The sequence below is a fragment of the Scyliorhinus canicula genome, chromosome 14, assembly GCF_902713615.1.
Source record: "Scyliorhinus canicula chromosome 14, sScyCan1.1, whole genome shotgun sequence".
Lineage (NCBI taxonomy): Eukaryota > Metazoa > Chordata > Chondrichthyes > Carcharhiniformes > Scyliorhinidae > Scyliorhinus > Scyliorhinus canicula.
In genome coordinates, this window is record NC_052159.1 from 101288919 (window position 1) to 101313253 (window position 24335).

The 24335-nt window shown below is 42.9% G+C and overlaps 1 protein-coding gene across 1 annotated transcript in view; it reads left to right on the top strand.

The window, feature by feature from the left end:
• ercc5 (excision repair cross-complementation group 5) overlaps positions 1–22700 on the top strand; it is a 178571-nt gene extending 155871 nt beyond the window's left edge. The window contains exons 19-25 of the mRNA XM_038817949.1: positions 432–724; positions 2873–2992; positions 5484–5697; positions 8923–9067; positions 16311–16511; positions 18814–18898; positions 21622–22700. Of these exons, the coding sequence (XP_038673877.1) occupies positions 432–724; positions 2873–2992; positions 5484–5697; positions 8923–9067; positions 16311–16511; positions 18814–18898; positions 21622–22194 (1631 nt within the window). The 3' untranslated portion in view covers positions 22195–22700. The remainder of the gene's footprint in view (positions 1–431; positions 725–2872; positions 2993–5483; positions 5698–8922; positions 9068–16310; positions 16512–18813; positions 18899–21621) is intronic.
• Positions 22701–24335: the final 1635 nt, after the last annotated feature.

Consider the following 24335-nt stretch of genomic DNA (forward strand, 5'->3'; position numbering starts at 1 on the left):
TGATTATCTCTCCCCAAATGCTGCATTTTCCAATATTTTCTCTTTTTATTCCATTATAAGCACCCTGAAGTTTGTTTTAAAAGAAGTACTTCTTCCTCCTCTTCACCTTGTTCCCACTTGCCCCAATTATCCAACTTGAGCATCCTCACTGCTGCACTATTTCAATGGCGCTCGGTGCTATCACTTAGTTTAGTACATTTGATATTCATGGTTTGCATTTTAACAATCAACACCCACATCCTGTAAATGAATTATGTTATTTCCAGCTTCTGCTGCTCCACAGGTGCCCAAGTGTAACACATAATAAGGCACATTGAATTCTACTTCCAAAAGAGCTTAAATACAGTATGAGAAAATCATTGGGCTCAGCTATATGAAATTTTCCCAATTTCACTCTTGCAATTTTTAAATATCTTTGTTTTGACATTCAGGTAGCTTCATTGAAGTTGTAATCGACACCAGTAAAGTGGACCCACACAATGAGCTCTTTCCTCCTGATATTTTCACACGCTTGACGCCTGTGATTGAATCCACATCAACGCCTAGTGGTAATGCACAAGTTACTTCAGAAATTATACAGGGAGCTACTGAAAAACAAACAGAGGCTTTTATTCATGATAGTTTGGAAGAAGCTGTCCAAGTGAGGACAAAAGTGGAGGTGGACCAGCACAACCAGACAAGTGTGGAAGACGCCACCACAGACGACTGGAATGACCTAGATCTGGTAAAGCTGAACTAGCCTTCATATTTTTGTTCTTGTTGAAAAACTTACTGGGAGTCAATAAACTGTGGTCCTTTCCATCTCACTGTTTGAGAAAGAACAAGGGAGTTTTTTTGACCAACGTTTACCCACCACCATCATTAAAATAGTTTATTTAATTCCGTACTGTTTACATAGAATTTACAGTGCAGAAGGAGGCCATTCGGTCCATCAAGTCTGCACCGGCTCTTGGAAAGAGCATCCTACCCAAGGTCAACACCTCCACCCTATCCCCATAACCCAGTAACCCCACCCAACACTAAGGGCAATTTTGGACACTAAGGGCAATTTAGCATGGCCAATCCACCTACCCTGCACATCTTTGGACTGTGGGAGGAAACTGGAATACCCGGAGGAAACCCACGCACACACGGGGAGGATGTGCAGACTCAGTACAGACAGTGACCCAAGCCGGAATTGAACCTGGGACCCTGGAGCTGTGAAGCGATTGTGCTATCCACAATGCTACCATGCTGCCCTTACTTTGTGCTCAGTAAGAAGTCTTACAACACCAGGTTAAAGTCCAACAGGTTTGTTTCAAACACGAGCTTTCGGAGCACGGCTCCTTCTTCAGGTGAATCCTTCAGAAGGAGCCGTGCTCCGAAAGCTCGTGTTTGAAACAAACCTGTTGGACTTTAACCTGGTGTTGTAAGACTTCTTACTGTGCTCACCCCAGTCCAACGCCGGCATCTCCACATCATGGTTACTTTGTGCTAGTTAGGTACTGCTTTTCCCTACATTACAACAGTGACCATACTTCAAAGGAATTGATTTCAGCACCTTTCTTTGTCTTAATTCCCCCATTTATATTCCTTTTGTCTTTCTGTCCACGACATCTTTGTCAGTCTCCACTTGTCATTGGTCCACTCTGCAGTTCCATCACTCCACGTTTCCCCCCCACAACAGTATAAATCTGACCTTATTTCCAGTTCTCTCCAGCTTTGACAGAGAGTCATCCAGACTCGAAACATTGGCTCCCTTCTCTCTCCACAGGTGCTGTCAGACCTGCTGAGATTGTCTAGTATTTCCTGTTTTTGTTTCAGATTCCAGCATCCGCAGTAATTTGCTTTAATCTTAAAAGTAATTAATTCACTTTAAAGCTCCTGGGGATGTCCAGAGGCTGAGAAAGGCACTATATCCTTGCATGTTCACTTGCACACGCTCTCTCCCATTTCCAGATATCTTTTGATGCGCTATCAAGGATCCATGGACTGACTTTCTATCCGGAACTTGTAGCTTCAATATGACACTGTGGTGCAACTGTCTACTTGTTGTCTTAGTTGAAGACAGTACGTAATACAGGGAGGCTGTAAGAGACAAATTTGGGCTACAATGTATGCACTTACTCTGGCCCCTCAAAAATAATATGTATGAGAGAAATCCATTGCGTACAGTGGAAGATTAGTATGCTATTTGTGGAAACGGTTTCTGGAAGTGTCTTCAAATATGTCCAAAATATTACAGACCGTTCTGTTGATCAAGAAGCCTGAATGAGTGGCCAGTGCAGTGGCGATTATGTTGTATTGGCATGTTATTATAGTTTTATGCAGCTGCTTGAGTATTCAGTCACTCAGTGTAGCAGAGGATAGCATCAGAGTGAGGGCTGAGAAACATAGTCCTGGACCAGGCCCAAAACAGTGGCTCAAATGGGTTCAAGTTGTGTGGAGGATCCCATGATAAATACAGCTGACATAAAGTAACAAAACACATGTAATGGTGCAATGCGATCCTGTCCTACACCACGCTGTGTTTCTGGTTTCAGATGTACTATTCCTAGGAGACAGCAAGCCTCCCTGCAAGTTATCCGAGAAAATGAGAGGGACAGTCATCCCAAATACAATTTTCTCCTAGTCAGTTGATTTTACAGGAGCACTGTTAAGGCCTGAGAGCAGTTAACTGCTTACTTATCCTCTGCCGCGGTCAGTGTATGTCCCAGAGAAAAATACACATTTTTCAGTTGAAGCACTTTGTTCATGGCTAATCAAACAGCATTGTGTTTTGTCGGCAGGTGTTTTTTAAATATTGATGCAAAGTATTATTTGCCATTCCTAAATCACCCATTATTTCTTACTGATTCCATAATATGTTTTTTATATTTCATATGTGTCACAGGGTGAAATAGAGGATCTCGAGAACAACTTGTCTATAGAGCAATCTGGCTTACAATCTCAGAAGCAACAACAGGAACGTATTGCTGCAACTGTTACAGGACAGATGTACTTGGACAGTCAGGTAAAACAAGAGGCTTGTGCTGCACTAGTGATGAATCTCTTTTTTTTGTTTAAAAAGCGTATCCAATTATTTCTTTCCCATTAATGGGCAATTTTGCATAGCCAATCCACCTAACCTGCACATCTTTTGGGTTGTGGGAGTGAAACCCACGCAGACGTCTGGAGAATATGCAAACTCCAGACGAACAGTGACCCACGGGCAGATTCAAACCCAGGGCCTCAGTGCTGTAGGCAGCAGTGCTAACCACTGTGCCGCCCTACTAGTGATGAATCTAATTCATAAACTGAATAACAGATGTTGCTTTACTAATGCTACCTAGATATTTGAGTTCAAATAGACTGTTTTCTTTTGTAGACTAGTAGAGCCAACTAAAGTCAATTTGTACATTATGTTCCTTTTCTGCTTTTCTTTGAAATCTCTGCCTTTCTCCATTTCCTAAATACAATGGCCTAGATTCTGCTCTGAGAGGAACTTCTTGATTCTCTTTCGATTTTTCCTCCATATCTCCATTCCTTTCAGTTTCCTACTGTTTTTTAGAGGGATTGTCAGCTCAGATTTCCACACTTGGTATTTGTTTGAATTCACAGGGGAGGCATATGAGCAGGGAGACTGTTCATCAGATTGAAGAATCCTCACTGAGACTTGCAGGCAGCGAATCAGGAAATATAAATGGCATTTAAATCATAATACCGGAAGCAAAATAACGACGAAGCATACATATGGCCGTAAGAAATAAATATTAAATAGGGAAATAAAATTTTAAATATATTAATTTTTTAAAATCTGCAATATTACTTTTCTTCAGGAATGAACATAGGACTTAGGAGCAGGAGTAAGGCATTCAACCCTTGGAACTTGCTCCATCATTCAATAAGATCATGGTTAATCTGGTTGTGGTCTCAATTCCACTTTGCCATCTGCCACCCCCCTTAATGCTTGACTTCCCTTGTCTATCAAAAATCTGTCTTGAATAAATTAAATTACCCAGCCTCCACTGCTGTCTGGGGAAAAGAATTCCACACACAAATGACCCTTTGAGAGAGAGAATTTTTCCTCATCTCTGTCTTAACCAGTATATCTCTTATTCTTAAACTGTAAGGCGACACAGTGATTAGCACAGCTGCCTCACGATGCCGAGGACCTGGGTTCAATCCCGGCCCCAGGTCACTGTCTTTGTGGAGTTTGCACATTCTCCCCATGTATACTTGAGTCTCACACAACCCAAAGATGTGCAGGATAGGTGGATTAGCCACACTAAACTTGCCCCTTATTTGGAAATATTAAAAAGATAATACTTATTCTTAAACAGTCCCCTGGTTCAATCTCTCCCATAAGTGGAAACATCTTCCCGGTGTCTTCTCCATCAAGACACCACAGTTTCTTGGATGTTTCAATAAGATCATTTCTCATTCTTCTAAACTCCAGTGGGGATAGGCCCAACGTGTTCAACTGTTCTTCATAAGATCAGCTTCTCATACCAGGAACGAGTGGAGTGAACCTTATCTGAATTGTTTCTAAAGCAATTATATCTTTTTTCAAATATGGAGACCAGAACTGGGCACTCCAGATGTCCACCAATGCCATGTACAGCTGCGGGAAGGCTTCCCTACCTTTATGTTCCATCCCTCTTCCCCTTGGAATATAGGCCAGCATTCCATTTGTCTTCCTAATCGCCTCCTACTTAAGCCAGGTTGGCCAGCAGTGTGTATCAATTATTTGCTGTTTAAAAACTGTTGCTCCTGATTGTTTTTCTCCTGTCTATAGAGTGGGAAATTAGGCAAGAGGCCAAGGGTAGCATTGAGTTCTGTGCAGATTAAATTGGCAAAGGCTGCAGCGCAGGCTGTGAAGGAGTACAGTATCAATTCTAGATTTTTGCATTTAATTGCACAAATGCAGAAACCAAATGTTGCAGTTAGTTTAATCCTGAAGTGACAACAAGCAGTCATAGCCACTCCATTAGTAATACAACAAAATCTTTTCAACTTTATGTCTCTTGCTTCTACAACCAGGACACCTGTGGTACTAATTGAATCTAATTCAAGGTGAATGGACAGGATATTCCCTTTTGAGTTGGGACAATGGCATTAGCATTAAATGCAGGTTCTGTTCACACATCATATTGGAAGCAGTCACCCATCGTTAATCTTTTTGCCTAAATTGACCAATTGGCAGGATATAGTGACTTTAAAATGACGGTCAACATTTGTAATTTTTTTAAACATTTAGAGTGGGTTTCTTGGGTTTTGGAGTATGAAATAATGACATCACTGAACTAAGAAGCTTTGAAATTCCAATTGCCAGTAACAGACCTATGTTTTACAATAGCACAAAGTTAAAGGCAAATTCTGCCGAAAGCCTACAGTGGCAGTGTAGATTTTTATGAGGAGTGTTTTCAACCTTTTCAGACTGGCGAGAAATTGAATTATGACTTTTATAGTTGTAAAGTTTGAATTAATACTTAACTGCTAATTTGGTTGTATCGTGTTTGTAGGAGTTACTGCGACTTTTTGGTATTCCTTATATTGTTGCTCCCACGGAGGCAGAAGCACAATGTGCTTACCTGGATCTGACCGACCAAACCAGTGGAACTATCACTGATGACAGTGATATATGGCTGTTTGGGGCACGTCATGTGTACAAGAATTTCTTCACTCAAGACAAGTATGTGGAGTATTACCAGTACATCCACCTTCACAACCAACTGGGTAAGCAAAGATTTTTGTAAATTATGAAGTCTGAAATTAAGTTTTTGGTCTAGTTTGGAATGATCATTTGAGGCTGCCTGAGAGGAACTTCTTGATTCTCTTTCGATTTTTCCACCAGATTTTGTTTCTCTATTAGATAGTGGGGGATAAGAAGTATCAAATCCTGACATGAATGTGGTGGAGTCTTGATGGACCAGTTGATCTTGTCTGTCATTTTCCTATGTTTATAATGAAAACATGGCTACATGATTTGTTCATTTTGGGTATGTGCTTGTAACAGATAGATATCTAGGAAGATTAACAAAGCATTCCATACTTTATTGGAATCTTTTATAAGGGGTATGCAGTGGTAAGTTAGAATGAGATCTTTTTCAATAATTTTAGTTGTATTGCAAATTTACATTTGACTTCTGGGTTGAAATACTGGGCAACATTAGTACTTAAAGCCTTCAGATTAAATTCCTCTGTTCAATGTTTTAGCGTGAGATTAACCTGATCAAAATCAGTAGGTTAATGCCTTTGCATAAAATTGTTTTTCTGCTAATTAAATAAACACTAACGTGCCTGTTACTAAACTAGAAAAATATTATTTGGAGATTTTGTACTCTTGGTTCACAAACATTTGAAATGCTTACTCACAGTACATAAAGAATTTAAGGAAATATGGTTACATTGAAGGATTAATCAAAGTGAGTTCAATCCAGTTTTAAAATATAAAAAGACACGTGATTAAATTGTCAATGCGCAGTGCTTGGATGTTGGGTAGAGGTTTCAGGATAGCATGCGGTTTGCCTGTTGTTTCATTCAAAGCATTAACACCAATGAATTCATTACTATGGACAGAATTGATATGTCAAGGGTCTTATCTGCCAGCTGGAGAGCAAGCAAGAGACCCGCGCTGCCTCTTTTCGGATAGGTCCGCTGAACCACAAGCCAATCAGGCATTAGCAAGACCATCCAAATGTTGAGTACTTCAATCAGACACCGAGTGCTGATGGAATGCCTCCTCACCCTCCCTCAGTGCCCAGAGGTGACATGGTTTTAGCTGCTGTGCATGTCACATGGCAACACAGGTGCACCTGGGTTAATACCAGTGGCAGCTGGATGAGGCCTTTATGTGATCATTAATTGGCCACATGAGCCTCAATAGGCGGCGGGGTGGGATGGTTGACTATAGAACTTCCCGCCTAAAACCTAATTCGGGTGGAGGAAGGCTCTGGAATTAGGTACACCATCATCCTGCCTAATTACATGCCCTTGCCCTCTCCAAGTTCACTAACAGCAAGAGTAGAAGATTTCACTCATTATCTCAGCATCGCCGAACATATTTGTTCTGTTAGGAGGTCCAGATCATGAGCATTCATTATTCCTTCATCAGGTTTAAACCCTCCTTTTGAATTGGGAACACAATTAAAAAAGACAAAGTTTGAAAATAAAAAACTACAAGGGCAATCTTTCACTTGGGTCGCAAGGCAACGCATTGCAGGGAACCATAGAATGTATATTACTTTTGTATTATACCGTAACATATTTGGCCCAGAAATTAATTTTTCGGAAACATCAGTTGTCCAGAAACATTTTGACCACACACGAGCAAAGCACAGACTCAGTACTACAGTACTTTGGGAGTGCAAACATGGAAGATACAGTATATAGATAAGTAAGACAATTTTTATTACAACTTTACAGGTCGCCACTTTATTATATTTTAAATATTTATGTCTGACATAATTCTACAATCCAGTAAACTCCGAAATTCAGAAATGACTTGGTCCCGTGCACTTCAGACTGCAGTGGTTACAGGAAATTAAGCAAAGTTGAGTGGTGTTGATTGAATTCAGCGAGTCCAATCAGCTTAATATTCATTTGAAGCAGTTTAGTAATTAATATGGACATGTCTGGGTTGATCTCACCCCCACAACTCAAAAAGATGTGCAGGGTAAGTGGATTGGCCATGCTATATTGCCCTTTACTTGAGAATAAAATAATTGGGTTCACTAAAAAATTTTTTTTAAGTAATTAATATTGAGCTTCATCTCTCCAGTACTGACTTGATCTATATATAAAAATATTTGAAAGGCACAAGGGGCACCATATGCCAAAGGAACAATTGTCGAGGTCACAAGGGACAATCATCATTATAGCTCTGGATAAGGCTGTAAATGGGTATTTGGCAGTGTGAGTTACCTTTGGTACAAAAGAGTTGTGATATCCACTATAGATCTTTCGATTATACTAATTGTGATGCTTTATTACTGTTTTCAAGTGTTTTACATTAATAACTGTCATGAAACCAGGGGTGGCACTGTAACACAGTGGTTAGCACTGGTGCTTCACACCAGATTCCCGGATTGGGTCACTGTCTGTGCGGAGTCTGCAGGTTCTTCCCGTGTCTGTGTGGATTTCCTCCGGGTACTCCGGTTTCCTCCCACAAGTCCTGAAAGACGTGCTGTTAGGTAATTTGCACATTCTGAATTGCCCCTCTGTGCACCCGAACAGACATTGAAATGTGGCGACTAGGGGCTATTCACGGTAACTTCATTACAGTGTTAATGTAAGCCTACTTGTGACAATAAAGATTATTAAAAATAAAATTTAAATTCTACTAGAAAATTAACCCATTAGATGACTATTAATCCTTGGAAATAATATAACAGCATTGTTGTTTATTACATGGCACAGCATTGTGGGTGTATCTTACAGCAATGATGTATTGCATTGACATATGAATTATTAAATTTGTATTCCATATGTTAAGCTAATGCCTCAAATAGTTAAACTAGCTAACTTTGAAATCTTCTTGAAACTATTCAGTATTTTTAGGTGTTGCACCTTAATGTATTAAAATGTCTCAATACTTCTCGGCAGCATTACCAAATAAAATTTGATACCAAGCCACCGAAGCAAATATTAGTACAGATGACCAAAAGCTTGGTCAAAGGTTTCAAGAGGGAGAGGTAAAGAGGCTGAAAGGTTTAGGAAGGAAATTCAGAGTCTTCGGGCCTAAACAGCTGAAGGCACAGCCACCAATGATAGATAAATTAAAATGGGGCTGCACAAAATGTCAGAATTGTAGAGGAGCACTTTTGGAGTCAAATACAGCATCAATCTTGTGAACGATTTGCGTTAGCCTCGGACAGCAGCTGGGGAGACTAATATTCCTTTGTTACTAATGCAGTATTTCAGCAACAGTGGAAACAATTTTGGCAAATGTCTCTGTTTCAGGCCTTGATAGAACAAAGCTGATAAATCTTGCCTATTTCCTGGGCAGCGACTACACTGAGGGGATCCCTGGTGTAGGTTACGTAACAGCAATGGAACTCCTGAATGAATTCCTTGGACCTGGACTGGAGCCTCTTATTCATATTCGGTATGATATACTATACCTATGATTCATCGCAGTTCCTATCCTGTCCTTTTTCTTGTCAACATGATGGGGATGGAATGTGAATATGATAAGGCCATTTGGCCCTTTCAGTTCGTTCCTTCCATTGTCAACATGACATTTACCTTACTGTGAGATATTTTTAATCTCATGAGGAAAGTGAGTAACAAAATCCAGAAAAGTAAGCTCTTGTGAGATTTGTTCTTGAGCTCTCTAAAGTAAAGTTAATTTAGGAAATTCCAGTTGACTAGGCTAACATTGCAGCCTACAATCTACAGATAACATCCCCACTGTCCCAGCAAGACTGGCATAGTTGCACTTCATTATGTATTTGATCATCTGTAACTATTTTTTTAGGATGATTGAAAAGGAACAATGTGTAACCAGCTGAACAGTTATTTTTTTATCGTGCACTGGATATAAATAATATTCTGATCTTGAATTGAAATGAAAAAATGAAAATCGCTTATTGTCACAAGTAGGCTTCAATGAAGTTACTGTGAAAAGGCCCTAGTCACCACATTCCGGCACCTGTTCGAGGAGGCTGGTACGGGAATCGAACCGTGCTGCTGGCCTGCCTTGGTCTGCTTTCAAAGCCAGCGATTTAGCCCTGTGTGAAACAGCCCCATAATTGTCCAAAGTTTGCATACGTTTTTCCAAAATATTAATCTTATAAACTAGTGGCTGTGGAAAATATCACCATGTTGTTCCTAATCCTCATGGCAAATAGCATTCTGCTGCTACCTTCTGCCAACTGTAATGGTTGGGACAATCTTCGCTAAATTTGTTTCGGTAGTATTCTAAAGATAGCACATGTAAATGCATATAAATTGTTACAATTGGTTGTCATTTGCAGTGCAGAAATGAGATAGGACATGCAAATTTTTTCCTGATTTCACATTCAGATTTTGTAGAAAAACTGACCATTTAGATTTGAAAACTTAAGAGTTGAAGGTTTTGATTCTGTGCTGAACCCAATGTTGAAATTCAAAAGTACTGTGGGCGGAATTCTCCGCTCCTGCACGGCATCGGGAAGGCCGTCGTGAACTCGGCCGAGCTTTACGACGGCCTCGGAGGCTGCTCCTCTCACCCTATTCACCCCCCCCCTGTAAATCTCGGCCGCCGGGTCTTGATGCTTGGCGCCGAGAATGACGCGGCGGCGCCGCCTAAGTGACGTCAGCCGCGCATGCGCAGGTTGGCCGGCTCCAACCCAAGCATGCGCGGCTGAAGTCACGACGGCTCCAACCCGCGCATGCGCGGTTGCTGTCTTCGCCCCCGCTGCCCCGCAAGACGTGGTGGCTTGATCTTGCGGGGCGGCGGAGGGGAAAGAGTGCGTCTCTTGGAGACGCCGGCCCGACAATCGGTGGGCACCAATCGCGGGCCAGTCCCCTCCCGAGCATGGCCGTGTTTCTCACTCCCCTCTCCGCCCCCCACTAGCCACAAACGAGCATTTGCCGCCATTTTCACGACGGCAGCGACCAGGTGTGGTTGCCGCCGTCGGGAACGTCAGGCCACTCGGCCCATCCGGGCCAGAGAATCGCCAGTCGCCGTGAAAAACGGTGAGCGGCGATTCATCCGAGCGGGGGGTGCCAGGGCGGCGTGGCATGAGTCGCCCTGCCCTCCCGCGATTCTCCCACCCAGCGTGAGGAGCGGAGAATCGCGCCCTGTATTTATTTGTAATGACCCTCTAAAGTCTCAGAACAAAAAATACATATTCCCTATGCCTGGCATATAAATAGTACAAGGGTGGTAAAAGAAGTAGTGAGACCAAGTCAGACCTAAAAGGAAATTTAGAGGCAGAGTCTTATTTTTAAGTACCCAATTCATTATTTTTCCAATTGAGGGGCAATTTAGCATGGCCAATCCACCAACCCTGTGATGTGTTAGGTTGGTTCGACGTTGACTGCAACTGGATGCAGGGAAGCTAGAAACAAACGTCTAACACCGGTGAATGATCCAACACTGTTTTATTTAACTATGGACTGCTGTACATGTTCAGCTGTGGTTGACACTCTACTAATCCAACTGATAACCTCTTACTGGCTTGACCAGACTTACTAGCTACCGCATGGTAATAGTGCTCACTAACTTGTGCACTCTGGGTGGAATTCTTCGCAAGGCCTGGAGAGGTTCCCGATGGCGTCGGAGGCCGCTCCAGGCCCCCTATTCTCTCTCTTCCCCCCCCCCCCCCCCCCGTCTTCCCCTCCACTGCCACGCGAGACGTGGCGGCTTGATCTTGCAGGGCGGCGGAGGGGAAAGAGTGCGTCCCTTTGAGACGCCGGCCCGATGATCGGTGGGCACTGATCGCGAGCCAGTCCCCTCCCGAGCATGGTCGTGGTGCTCATTCCCCTCTCCGCCCCCCCACAAGCCACAAAAGAGCTGCTGGCGCCATGTTCACGCCGGCAGCGACCAGGTGTGGTTGCCGCCGGCGTGAACCGGTCGGGAACTGCAGGCCGCTCGGCCCATCCGGGTCGGAGAATTGCAAAACGCGACACGCCATTTTGGGGGGGGTGGGAGAATCGTGGGGGGTGCCAGAGCGGCCCTCCCGCGATTCTCCCACCCGGCGTGGGAGCGATGAATCGTGCCCTCTGACTGTCTCAGTAACTGGGTCCTGAGAGAGGGAGAGTCTTAATGCCCTGTGGGCTTTATAGTGGTGGTGTCCTGTCTGATGATTGGTTGTTGTGTGTTCATTGGTCATCCTGTGTGTCAATCACTGCCTGTCTGCATCTTATTATATACCGTATATACTCGCGTATCATGCGACTTTTGAAGACCTAAATTGTAACCTAAATTTGGGGGGGTCGCATGATACGCGAGATACAAAATTCGCGGGTGTTTTACTTGCTGTTTTTTCTGATGGGAAGATGTTCAGCCACTTGACGTTTCCATTCATAAAAACATGAATGGAAACGTCAAGTGACTGAACATCTTCCCATCAGAATGCTGTGGTCAAAATCTGAAGAGTAGTATTCCTGATCATATGGGTAGTTTATTCAATACATGGCCGTCCTTTTCCGATACAGAATTCGCGGGTGTTTTACTTGCCGTTTTTATGAATGGAAACGTCAAGTGGCAGAATGACGCTAGTAAAGACAGCTGGAAAGCTGTTCGATTCGCGAACAGCTTTCACAACAGAATCCACAGACAATGATACCATTTGGAAGTTTTAGTTTGGGCATTAATTTCCAAAAAAGTGACTCGCGTGATACATGAGATATAGCATAGAATCATGTTTTGGGGACGAAAATTTAGGGGTCGCATGATACGCGAGTATATACGGTACATGAGTGGATATTATGACCCCTGCACATCTTTTGGTTGTGGGGGTGAGAACCACACGGACACTGGGAGAACATGCAAACTCCCTAAAAGGAAATATCACACATGGAGCAGAGTGCATGGTTGATGTACCAAATGAGTACTTACCATCTTCTTTCTTTCTTGGTTAAGACAAATGCAGCTGACATTGTAGTGAAAGAGGAGATGGTTGAGACACTGGATGGGCTAAAAATTGATAGAGGCGCTTTAAGTGGGCTGACTAGACTTAAATGTTGAATAAATCCCCAGGACCTATTGCAATCCTGGACCAGATCCCAACATTTGCCAGGATACCGGACAGGAACCCCAATACATTTTTTAAGTTGTAAAACTATGAGGAAAGGATACTTCATTTCAAGAGGGATTCCACGCACAAACAGGGATATGGTATAAAAACAAACTTTAATATTAACACAGTATTAAACTACCTTAACACCACAAAAATATAGCTGACAATTTCTTGTTAAACAATGCTTAACAATAAACGGAAACACTAACTTCTAAATTGTACCTTTTCTATCTCCAATCAAGCAAAACTCATCACAGGTCAAAAAACACTTTTAAATAAAGTTAGCCATCACTTGTCAGTGCCTGGATAGAGACTTCTCTGAAAGACTGCTTTAAGGGAGAGATGATGTGGAAATGCCGGCGTTGAGGAAGGAGCTGCACTCCGAAAGCTAGTGATTCAAAACAAACCTGTTGGACTTTAATCTGGTGTTGTAAGACTTCTTACTGAAGGGAGAGAGAAATCCTTTTGAGTAAGCAACCTGTAGATCCCTGTCTGTCATCTTAATGCTGAATCTGGCAGCCTTCTGCAAAAGCTGCTGTTCTGCTCACAGGCTTCCAGAAACTAAATACAACCAGGATTTTTAAAAAGACATTATACACATGCATACACACTCTAACCCAGGCTGTTAAAACCATTGCTGCGCCAAGTAAATATAATACAATATATATACCAATTAATTAAATTCATCACTGGGCATTGAGATAAATCAAGGAATACTGAGAGAAGGAAGGGGTGGAAATTACAGAGGCACTTACCATAATTTTCCAATCCTCTGATTACAGGGATTGTGCCAGACATCTTGAGAATTGTAAATGTTGCACCTTTCTTCAAGAAAGAGTGTAAGGATCAGCCCAGCAACTGCAGGTCAATCAGTTTAACCTGTAATGTGGAAACGTCCAGAAAAACTAATCCAGGACAATATTAGTAGTCACTTTGGCAAATGTAAATTAAGTAAGGAAAACCAGCATGCAAATCCTGTTTAACTAACTCATTTGAGTTTTTTGATGAGAAAATAGGGTGGATGAGGGCAATGCAGTCGATGTGGCATCCATAGATTTCCAAAAGTGATTTGATGAAGTGCCACATAACAGGCTTGTGAGAAAGGTTAGAGCTTATGGAACAGAAGCCGCATGGATACAAAATTAGCTGAGTGACAAAAATCAATGAATGGTTGTTCATTGGGCATGAGAAAGATAGTGGGGCTTCCCAGGGTGTCAGTGTTAGGCCGCATTAGAATGCATTTTCCTTGGCCATCAAGTTTTGGGGTGGGGCTTGAACCTGGAGCTTCTTGCCCAGAGGCAGGGATTCAACCCACTGTGCCACAAGGCCTGTCCACACTTAGATGTAAAGGGCACAACTTCAAAATTTGTGAATGACCAAATTTGGGAGTATTGTGAGCTGTGAGTGTTAGACCTCGGGAGGACAGTGTTAGACCTCGGGAGGACAGTGTTAGACCTCGGGAGGACAGTGTTAGACCTCGGGAGGACAGTGTTAGACTTCGGGAGGACAGTGTTAGACTTCGGGAGGACAGTGTTAGACTTCGGGAGGACAGTGTTAGACTCGGGAGGACAGTGTTAGACTTCGGGAGGACAGTGTTAGACTTCGGGAGGACAGTGTTAGACTCGGGAGGACAGTGTTAGACTCGGGAGGACAGTGTTAGACTTCGGGAGGACAGTGTTAGACCGGAGGACAGTGTTAGACTCGGAGACAGTGTTAGACTCGGGGACAGTGTTAGACTCGGGAGGACAGTGTTAGACCTCGGGAGGACAGTGTTAGACTTCGGGAGGACAGTGTTTAGACTTCGGGAGGAGTGTTAGACTTCGGGAGGACAGTGTTAGACTTCGGGAGGACAGTGTTAGACTTCGGGAGGACAGTGTTAGACTTCGGGAGGACAGTGTTAGACTTCGGGAGGACAGTGTTAGACTTCGGGAGGACAGTGTTAGACTTCGGGAGGACAGTGTTAGACTTCGGGAGGACAGTGTTAGACTTCGGGAGGACAGTGTTAGACTTCGGGAGGACAGTGTTAGACTTCGGGAGGACAGTGTTAGACTTCGGGAGGACAGTGTTAGACTTCGGGAGGACAGTGTTAGACTTCGGAGGACAGTGTTAGACTTCGGGAGGACAGTGTTAGACTTCGGGAGGACAGTGTTAGACTTCGGGAGGACAGTGTTAGACTTCGGGAGGACAGTGTTAGACTTCGGGAGGACAGTGTTAGACTTCGGGAGGACAGTGTTAGACTTCGGGAGGACAGTGTTAGACTTCGGGAGGACAGTGTTAGACTTCGGGAGGACAGTGTTAGACTTCGGGAGGACAGTGTTAGACTTCGGGAGGACAGTGTTAGACTTCGGGAGGACAGTGTTAGACCTCGGGAGGACAGTGTTAGACTTCGGGAGGACAGTGTTAGACTTCGGGAGGACAGTGTTAGACTTCGGGAGGACAGTGTTAGACTTCGGGAGGACAGTGTTAGACCTCGGGAGGACAGTGTTAGACCTCGGGAGGACAGTGTTAGACCTCGGGAGGACAGTGTTAGACCTCGGGAGGACAGTGTTAGACCTCGGGAGGACAGTGTTAGACCTCGGGAGGACAGTGTTAGACCGGGAGGACAGTGTTAGACCTCGGGAGGACAGTGTAGACCTCGGGAGGACAGTGAGACCTCGGGAGGACAGTGTTAGACCTCGGGAGGACAGTGTTAGACCTCGGGAGGACAGTGTTAGACCTCGGGAGCAGTGTTAGACCTCGGAGGACAGTGTTAGACCTCGGGAGGACAGTGTTAGACCTCGGAGGACAGTGTTAGACCTCGGGAGGACAGTGTTAGACCTCGGGAGGACAGTGTTAGACCCGGGAGGACAGTGTTAGACCTCGGGAGACAGTGTTAGACCTCGGGAGGACAGTGTTAGACCTCGGGAGGACAGTGTTAGACCTCGGGAGGACAGTGTTAGACCTCGGGAGGACAGTGTTAGACCTGGGAGGACAGTGTTAGACCTCGGGAGGACAGTGTTAGACCTCGGGAGGACATGTTAGACCTCGGGAGGCAGTGTTAGACCTCGGGAGGGCAGTGTTAGACCTCGGGAGGGCAGTGTTAGAATCTTCGGGAGAGGACAGTGTTAGACCTCGGGAGGACAGTGTTAGACCTCGGGAGGACAGTGTTAGACCTCGGGAGGACAGTGTTAGACCTCGGGAGGACAGTGTTAGACCTCGGGAGGACAGTGTTAGACCTCGGGAGGGCAGTGTTAAATCTCAGGAGGGCAGTGTTAGACCTCGGGAGGACAGTGTTAGACCTCGGGAGGACAGTGTTAGACCTCGGGAGGGCAGTGTTAAATCTCAGGAGGGCAGTGTTAAATCTCAGGAAGACATAAACTGGCTGGTGGAATATGCGGACACGTGACAGATGAAATTTATTTATGCATAGAAGTATAAAGTGATTCATTTTGATAGAAGAGGTAATTATTTATATATTATAGTTTGCATCTATTTATATAAACAATATATTTATATTAGATGCATTAAAAATGTTAAAATATCTACAAGTCTATATTTTAGCTTTTATGGGCTAGTTCTTTGAGAAGTTACATTTATCAAGGAATGTCAAACATAAGAGTTAATAAATGACTTGTCTTTCAGAGACTGGTGGACAGAAGCCCAGAAAAATAAAAAACTGCGAGACAATCCCAGTGATACTAAAGTGAAGAAGAAGCTGCGACATCTAGACATTTACCCGGGTTTTCCAAATCCAGCAGTGGCAGAAGAATATCTGAAACCGGCTGTAGATGTATCTACGGTATCACTGTCCTGGGGTAGACCAGACCTGGATGAGATCAGGGAATATCCTTTTGTTCAAAGAAGCAATACAAATAAAGTAACATTTTTTATATTGCATGTTCTCCAGCAAGCATCCCTGAGAGAAGTGAATGATGAATAATATAGCGACCTTATATCAATATAGTGACGCCCATATTCCAGCTGGGAGGACAAGCTTGATTCTATTCTAATCTATCTAATTGTGGTCAGAGAATCACTTGTATGACCTTCTGTCCCTACTCCTCGCACTGTTAGCCTACTGTTCTATCATTAGCAAAGTGATGATGGAGCGTGTCATCAACAGTATTGTACCCTGCTCGCTGACACTTGAGTGGATTCCATCAGGGCCACTTAGCTCCTGACCTCATTATAGCCTTGGTCCCAACATTGTCAAAAGAATTGAACTCCAGAGATGAGATAAGGTAAGAGTGACTGCCCTTGACATTGAGGCACCATTTGACTGAGTATGGCATCCTGGGGCCTGAGCAAAGGTTACTGGAGTTCGGCAGGGGAAGATAGTGTTGGACGAGGAGAGAACCTTCACTAGTTGGAGTCATACCAAATACAAAGCAAGTTGGTGGTGGCTGTTGGAGGTCAATCACCTCAGTTCCAGGACATAACTGCAGGAGTTACTCAGGAGATGTCTTAGGCCCAATCAACGTCAGCCTATTCATCAGTGACCTTCCTTTCATCATAGGGTCAGAAGTGGGAATATTTGCTGATGATTGCACAGTGTTCAGCGGCATGGTGGCACAGTGGTGAGCACTGCTGCCTGATAGCACCAGGGATTCTGGTTCGATTCCGACCTTGGGTGACTGTGTGGAATATGCATGTTTTTCTCCTGTCTGCATAGGTTTCCTCTGGTGCGCCAGGTTCCTCCCACAGTCCAAAGATGTACAGGTTAGGTGGATTGGATATGCTAAATTGTCCCTAGGTGGGGTTACAAAGATAGGGTCGAGGATTGGGCCTAGGTTAGGGTGCTTTTTCAGAGGGTCGGTGCAGACTCAATGGGCTGAATGGCCTCCTTCTGTACTGTAGGAATGCTATGATTTGCAATTCCTCAAATACTGAAGCAGTCCACGTCCATATGCCATAAGACCTGGAGAATATTCAGGCATGGAGTAAAAGTGGCAAGTAACATTTGTGCCACATGAGTGCCAAGCACTGATCATCTCTAACAAGAAAGAATCTAACCATCTCGTCTTGACATTCAATCGGATTATTATTGCAGAATCTCCCATTCACAATATCCTGGGGGTTACCATTGATCAGAAACTGAACCAGATCAGTCAAACAAATACTGGCTACAAGAGATTCTGTGACATGTGACTCACCTCCTGACTCCTCAAAGCTTGCCCACATTTACAAGGCACAAGTCAGAAGTGCAATATTCTCTACTTGCCTGGAATAGTGCAGCTCCAACAGCGCTCAAGAAGCTTGAATAATAATAAGCACTTATTGTCACAAGTAAGCTTCAATGAAGTTACTGTGAAAAGCCCCTTGTCGCCACATTCCGGCACCTGTTCGGGGAGGCCGATCCGGGAATTGAATCTCCGTGCTGGCATTGTTCTGCGTTATAAGCCAGCTGTTTAGCCCACTGTGCTAAACCAGCCCTTTGGATCCATCCACGAAAAAGCAGTTCACTTGGCACCCTATCCATAGCCCACCTTCCTGTGGTCTATTGAGGTCCTTAAGTGGTCTTCACCTTCACCTATGGTCCTCATCCCACCTTAGTCGATGTTTTATCTTTGGCAGGAGGGGAGGCTGCACCAGGCAACTTTAAATCATTGAATCCATTCAAGAAACCACAGGCTTGCCATGTGGAACAGCAGAAATCATTGTTCAGAGACTGAATTAACTAATCTGTAAAAGTGCATTATCTTTATATCCAAACTTGAGTTTGCATGCATGTGTGTGAGACTGAGTATGTGACATTGCGTTAATTGAGGGTGTGAGAATAAAATAACTTTCAAACTCTCAACAACGTGCTGCTGAATGATTTAATTGGAATACACACTCCGAAGAGTGAGAAAAGATGCATTTCTTTCCATACCAAAAAACTAATTACTAAGAGAGCAAATAACTTCCTGTCCATGACAAGTCCCAAACATAAATTGGCCGGTACCAGAATAACTAACCAAACTTTAGATGGAAACCGTTTTAGGCTGAGAAAATATGGGAATTATTAAACACAACCACCAAGTCCTTTTAGTTGATTCGCGCATTAACAATTTTTCATATTCACCCAATCATTTATAATATTTGACCTTCATTTGTATTACTTTTTTTTTTCCACTTTGTAAAATATATCTTTAACTTTTGGCAAATTTTGTGAGAATCGTTTTGGCTGGACGAGGAAAAAGACCGATGAAATTCTTTTACCTGTAATGAAGCAACTTAATGCCCACCAGGTATGTCTGAACTGTGATAAATAATCCTTATAGAGAGTTACTTTCAGGACATTTGAATACAGCTATTAAGCACCCAGAAAGCATCTATAAGTAAGTTAATGGGGCTCAAAATGGGCCATTTGTCACAATAAGGCACAACACAATTCTGTGCCACTAGATTCTGCTTTCTAATCCAGTGCTGAACGATTGGCCGGGATTCTCCGCTGGTATGATTCTCCATTTTGCCAGCGCCTGAGGGTTTCCCGACGGCGTGGGGCTGCCCCACAACGGGAAACCCCACTGACCGGCTGGCGTAACGGAGAATCCCACCGGCCGGAATGGGCAGAAATGCGGCGGGGTGGGGAATCCTGCCCAAGATCTTTTCCCTATTGGTGCCTAAATGAAATAGTTGTGAAATTTTGAATGGAGGCAATTGCAATACACACCTTCCCCACAAAATGCATTGGAATACAAAAGCTGTTTCTTCAAAGGTCCATTATTGCTTTTTTTTAATTCCAACATTTGGCGAGATTTAAATGTTGGATCTCCTACACTGTGGTAGAAATATTGAGATGTATCTTGACTATGTAATCAGATTTAATTTGAAGAATTTATTCACGAAATATAAAAATGTAAACATTTGTGGTACTGACAGCCAAAGCGATCGATATCGGCTTCACACTCTTGAGGCCAGTGGTCTGTAATGATGACAATCTTTTTCTTTCACTGATATGTTTTGTCGACTTTCCTGATCAATGCATCTAAAATGCTGGAGGCCATCCAAGTGGTTTTGTTAGCTTCTTGCTGCATGGCTAGTGTCTTGACATTCGTGAAGCAGATGTTTATTTTCTCAAATGATTTTCGCTTTTACTGTATTCAAACATTGTTCAGCAGGACACTGTTAATACAGATTTTTTGGGGGGAGGGATTGTTCTGAACTCTTGTTATGATCCCAGTTGATATTCTAACTGGACGGGGTGATCCCATAATGAATCCCTGGCTCAAAATATCGGATTGTTTTATTTTCTTTTTAAAACATGGAAGATCAGAGTCACAGGATCACTAATTAGTTTTAGCAACAAGGAAAAAACATTTCATAAACTTTTTTAAATTGGTTTATAATACACATACGCCTTTCCTTCTCCCCATTCGCTTAACAAATACACACAGATAACACAGTATCTTAGCTACAATGGTCTCAGTAACACACTGTCCCTTTAAACATACAAAATGGTTGTGGTCAAATACACTCCACTCTGAACCAAAGTGAATGTCTCTAGATTCAGCCTAAAAATCCCCATACATGATTATCACATGAGAGTTTCCAAACTCCACTCCCAAAAACACGCTTTAAAATCTCCTTTCACAAAAAATCCACAGTTTACATTCCAAAATGCAGTCCACATTTTCCAAGTGACTTAAACAGAGTTTCCTCTCTACTTTTAACAGAGAATCCAGCATCCAGGATTTTCAACTCCCCTTTAGAAGTTCTATGTTTTGACTGTTGTACAAACTGTTCACAATTGTTTTAACTCTCAATTTCCAGACTCTATGGAAATGGTATCAAACTTTTGATTTGCCTCTGAAATCTGTTTTCCCGCTTTAGTTTTGGTTACTGCAGATGTCTATTTAATTCACAACAATTTGTCTGCTTCTCTGAACGACATCTTGGTCTCTGCTCTCTTAACTTCAGTCTTTTTTTTAATTAATTTAGATTACCCAATTATTTTTTCCAATTAAGGGGCAATTTAGCGTGGCCAATTCACCTACTCTGCACATTTTTGGGTTGTGGGGGCGAAACCCACGCAGACACTGGGAGAATGTGCAAACTCCACACGGACAGTGACCCAGAGCCGGGATCGAACCTGGGACCTCAGCGCCGTGAGGCGGTTGTGCTAACCACTAGGCCACCGTGCTGCCCAACTTCAGTCTTTTTAAGACATTCTTTACATCCCAATTCCCTGGTTATCTGTTTTTTTGGGAAGCTTGCCTCTTTGCAGCTCCCTGGACCTGTTCAATCTTCTGGCAGAGTTGAGAAACATTCACTCTCCAGTGCTATCTTCAACTGCAAACAAATTCAGCTAAACTAAGAACAAAAAAACTTCCTACCATAAAAAACCCCAGTTGCTAAGCAGCTGTCACATGCTTCTGCTCGTTTACTTGCTCGTTGCTTCATAGCCCCCTCTAAGCACAACAGAATCACAATTGGAATTGAAACCAGGCCCCACACATTCAGAACACCTTTGTCCGGGATGAATCTAACTATATGTTTTACCCTTCCTTCCACAGAAACATTAAATTGAACCCACTTAAAACTATACCTTATTTCTAATCTAATCTAGGGCAGCATGATAGCACAGTTGCTTCACAGCTCCAGGATCCCAGGTTTGATTCCCAGCTTGGGTCACTGTCTGTGCGGAGTCTAGACGTTCTCCCCGTGTCTGCATGTTTCCTCCGGGTGCTCCGGTTTCCTCCCACAGTCCAAAGATGTGCGGGTTAGGTGGATTTGCCATACTAAATTGCCCTTGGCGTCCAAAAAAAAAAGGTTAGGTGGGGTTACTGGATTACGGGGATAGGGTGGAGACATGGGCTTGAGTAGGGTGCTCTTTCCCAGGGCTGGTGCAGGCTCAATGGGCCAAATGGCCTCCTACTGCACTGTAAATTCTATGATTCTGCAATGTTTACAATACAAATTAATCCCATAAAACTAGCTTTGTTTTCCTAACACTTTTATTTTCTTGCAGTCTCAGCTACGTATTGATTCCTTCTTCAGAATGGAACAGCATGAGAAGCAAGCAATAAAAAGCCAAAGGCTTCGCAGGGCTGTCACTTGTATGTTGAGGAAAGAACAAGAAGCTTTAACAGAGACACAAGAAACTACTGAGATAATAGAAGCGGCTACTAATTCAGCAATAGAAGAGAAGGGCCGGGAAGTAGCATCAACAATCCAAGGCAGATCAAATAATTCCCAGATACAGCACAGAAAGAGGAAGAAAACACAGAAACCTCCAGAGCAGACTTCAGGAGGAGGTTTTTTTGGACCCATTCATTTATCTAAAATGTCTGAGGACTCTGCAGTGGATGAATCTGAGATTAAGCCAGAACGATATTCTAAAGTGATGAGTTTGAATAGAAAAACTCCAGAAAAGCAGAGGAAAGATGGAAGAGATGAAACTAAAGACATAACTACCAATGTGAGCAGCAGCTCCAGTGATGAGAGTGGCGATAATGTGTTGGTAACAGCTCGATCTGTATTTGAAAAGAGAGGAAAGGTGAAAGGACTTAAAACAAAACAAAGGAAAAAAATGAGCAATTAAGCAAACATTCATTCCAGTAGCACTTTATACAATTCTATAAGCCAACTTAAGCCTCATATTTTAAAAAAGCAAGTATTTTGATGGTTGTATCCATACAAAACTTTTGTATCTTCTGTGAAATTCCGGTTACATAGTTAGAATAATGGCTTGACCCAGGCTAAAATCTTGTTCATAGATTTCTTTAAAGCACTGAGACATTGTTTAGATAAATTTACTCCAGTTTGTTCCCTGGAGTGCAACTTGAAAACATTTCTGCAGTGCTAAAATTATATGAACTGTTGACTTGTATACCACTAGCTTGAAAGCTACCATTATGTATGAGTGGTTATTTTTATGTCTTCACCACCAAGTGCAAAAAATAATGAATTTAATTTTACAATAAAAATGTACATTGAAAATCATGTGATCAACAGACTCTAACTATGCATTACCCTGTCAAAATGTGTGTGTGTATATATATGTATTTAAATTCTGCACCATAAAACAATAAACTTGTGGACAAACTAGCTTGTGGTCATTTTCTGTTCCTTCAGCAACGGACAAAGGACTGAATCATCCAAGCAGCAGCAATTCTGGGTGCTTTGCCGCTGCCCACAAAGGTTCTCCTGAAGCAATGCTGCCTTCTGTTTCTTTTGTGATCTTCCAATTAAGGAAATGCACAGCGCAGTGTCCCTGGGAAAGTTCATCAGAGCAGATTAGGTGTGGTGGGGAGGAGACGAGGACACGTTCTCTTTTTATGGCGGTAGCTGTCATTTTCTGGTTAGTATTTAACGGCCATTCTTTTAATGAATGCTCATGAATAAATGAGTGGGTGGGTTAGACTCGGATGTGGTGCTAGAAGACTGGAGAATTGCTCTTGTTCATAAAACTGTGTAAAATAAGCCCAGCAACTACATGTTAATCAGTTTAACCTTGATGATAGGGAAGCTTCTAGAAACGCTAATTTTGTTATCAACTTAATAGTCACTTGGGTAAATATGGGTTACATAAGGAACGGCAGCACAGATTTGTTAAAGGCAAATCGTGTTTAACTAACTTGTTGGAGTTTTTTGATACGGTAACAGAGGGCTGATGAGGGTAATGCTGTTGATGTAGTAAATTTCCAAAAAGCATTAGATACAAGTGCCACACAACAGACTTGTGAGCAAAGTTAGAGTTCATGGAATAAAAGCAACAGTAGCAACATGTATATTAAATTGGCTGAGTGACAGGAAATGGGGAGTAATGGTGAACTTCTTTTTCAGACTGGAGGGAAGTTTATGGTAGAGTTCTTCATGGGTCGGTATAAGGACCCTGCTGTTCCTAATGTGCAATACTGACCTAGACATTTGTGTACAGGGCACAATTTCAAAATTTGCAACAACAGGAATCTTGAAAGTATTGTGAACTACAGAGGAGGATAATGTTGAACTTAAAAACGCCAAAGGTTGGTGGATTGGGCGATCAAGTGGCAGATGAAATTTGCGCAGAGTAACAAGATGTGATTCATTTTGCTGGGAAGAAAGTAGAGAGACAACGGGTGGCATGTTCCGGTCGCACCCGCACTGCGACTGGAATTACCCGCCAGAGATCAACGGACCTTGAAATGGTCCACCAAATTTTCAGCCTTGCCCGCTACAACTCCTGCGGCAGGCTGGACTGGACCATTTACCCCAATATAAAATAAAGCAAACAATTATAAAAGTAATACAGAGGAAGTTGTACTTGGGAGAATATATTCATAAATCATTGAAGGTGTTTCAGTTCCTAATCTGTTGAAGGTGACCGACCCTTTCTTAGTTTATCTGCGTTATTGTGATTTGGAAGTGTGGAATTGTGATCCATTTTGAAGACTTTTTTAAAAAAGGTGTGGGTACAAGCTTCAAGAGATTACAGGCTTCCAAGATGGCATTGTTCCTCACTGCCAAATAATCTTCCTATGCTTGCCAGGTTTTAGCGAGGTTTACAAAATGGCAGTGGCGTACTTCTGCCTGAAGAGGGGTCTTCAATAGCTATTTGGGTCAGAGGGCTGCCAACTTAATTAATTTAACATCAAGCAATAGAAGAAACCGATAAAACCATATCTAGATGCCAGTCGAACCTCAAAACCAAGGATCCACCAGAGCCTACCACTCTCCCAACAGAAAGACAAATGAGAATTG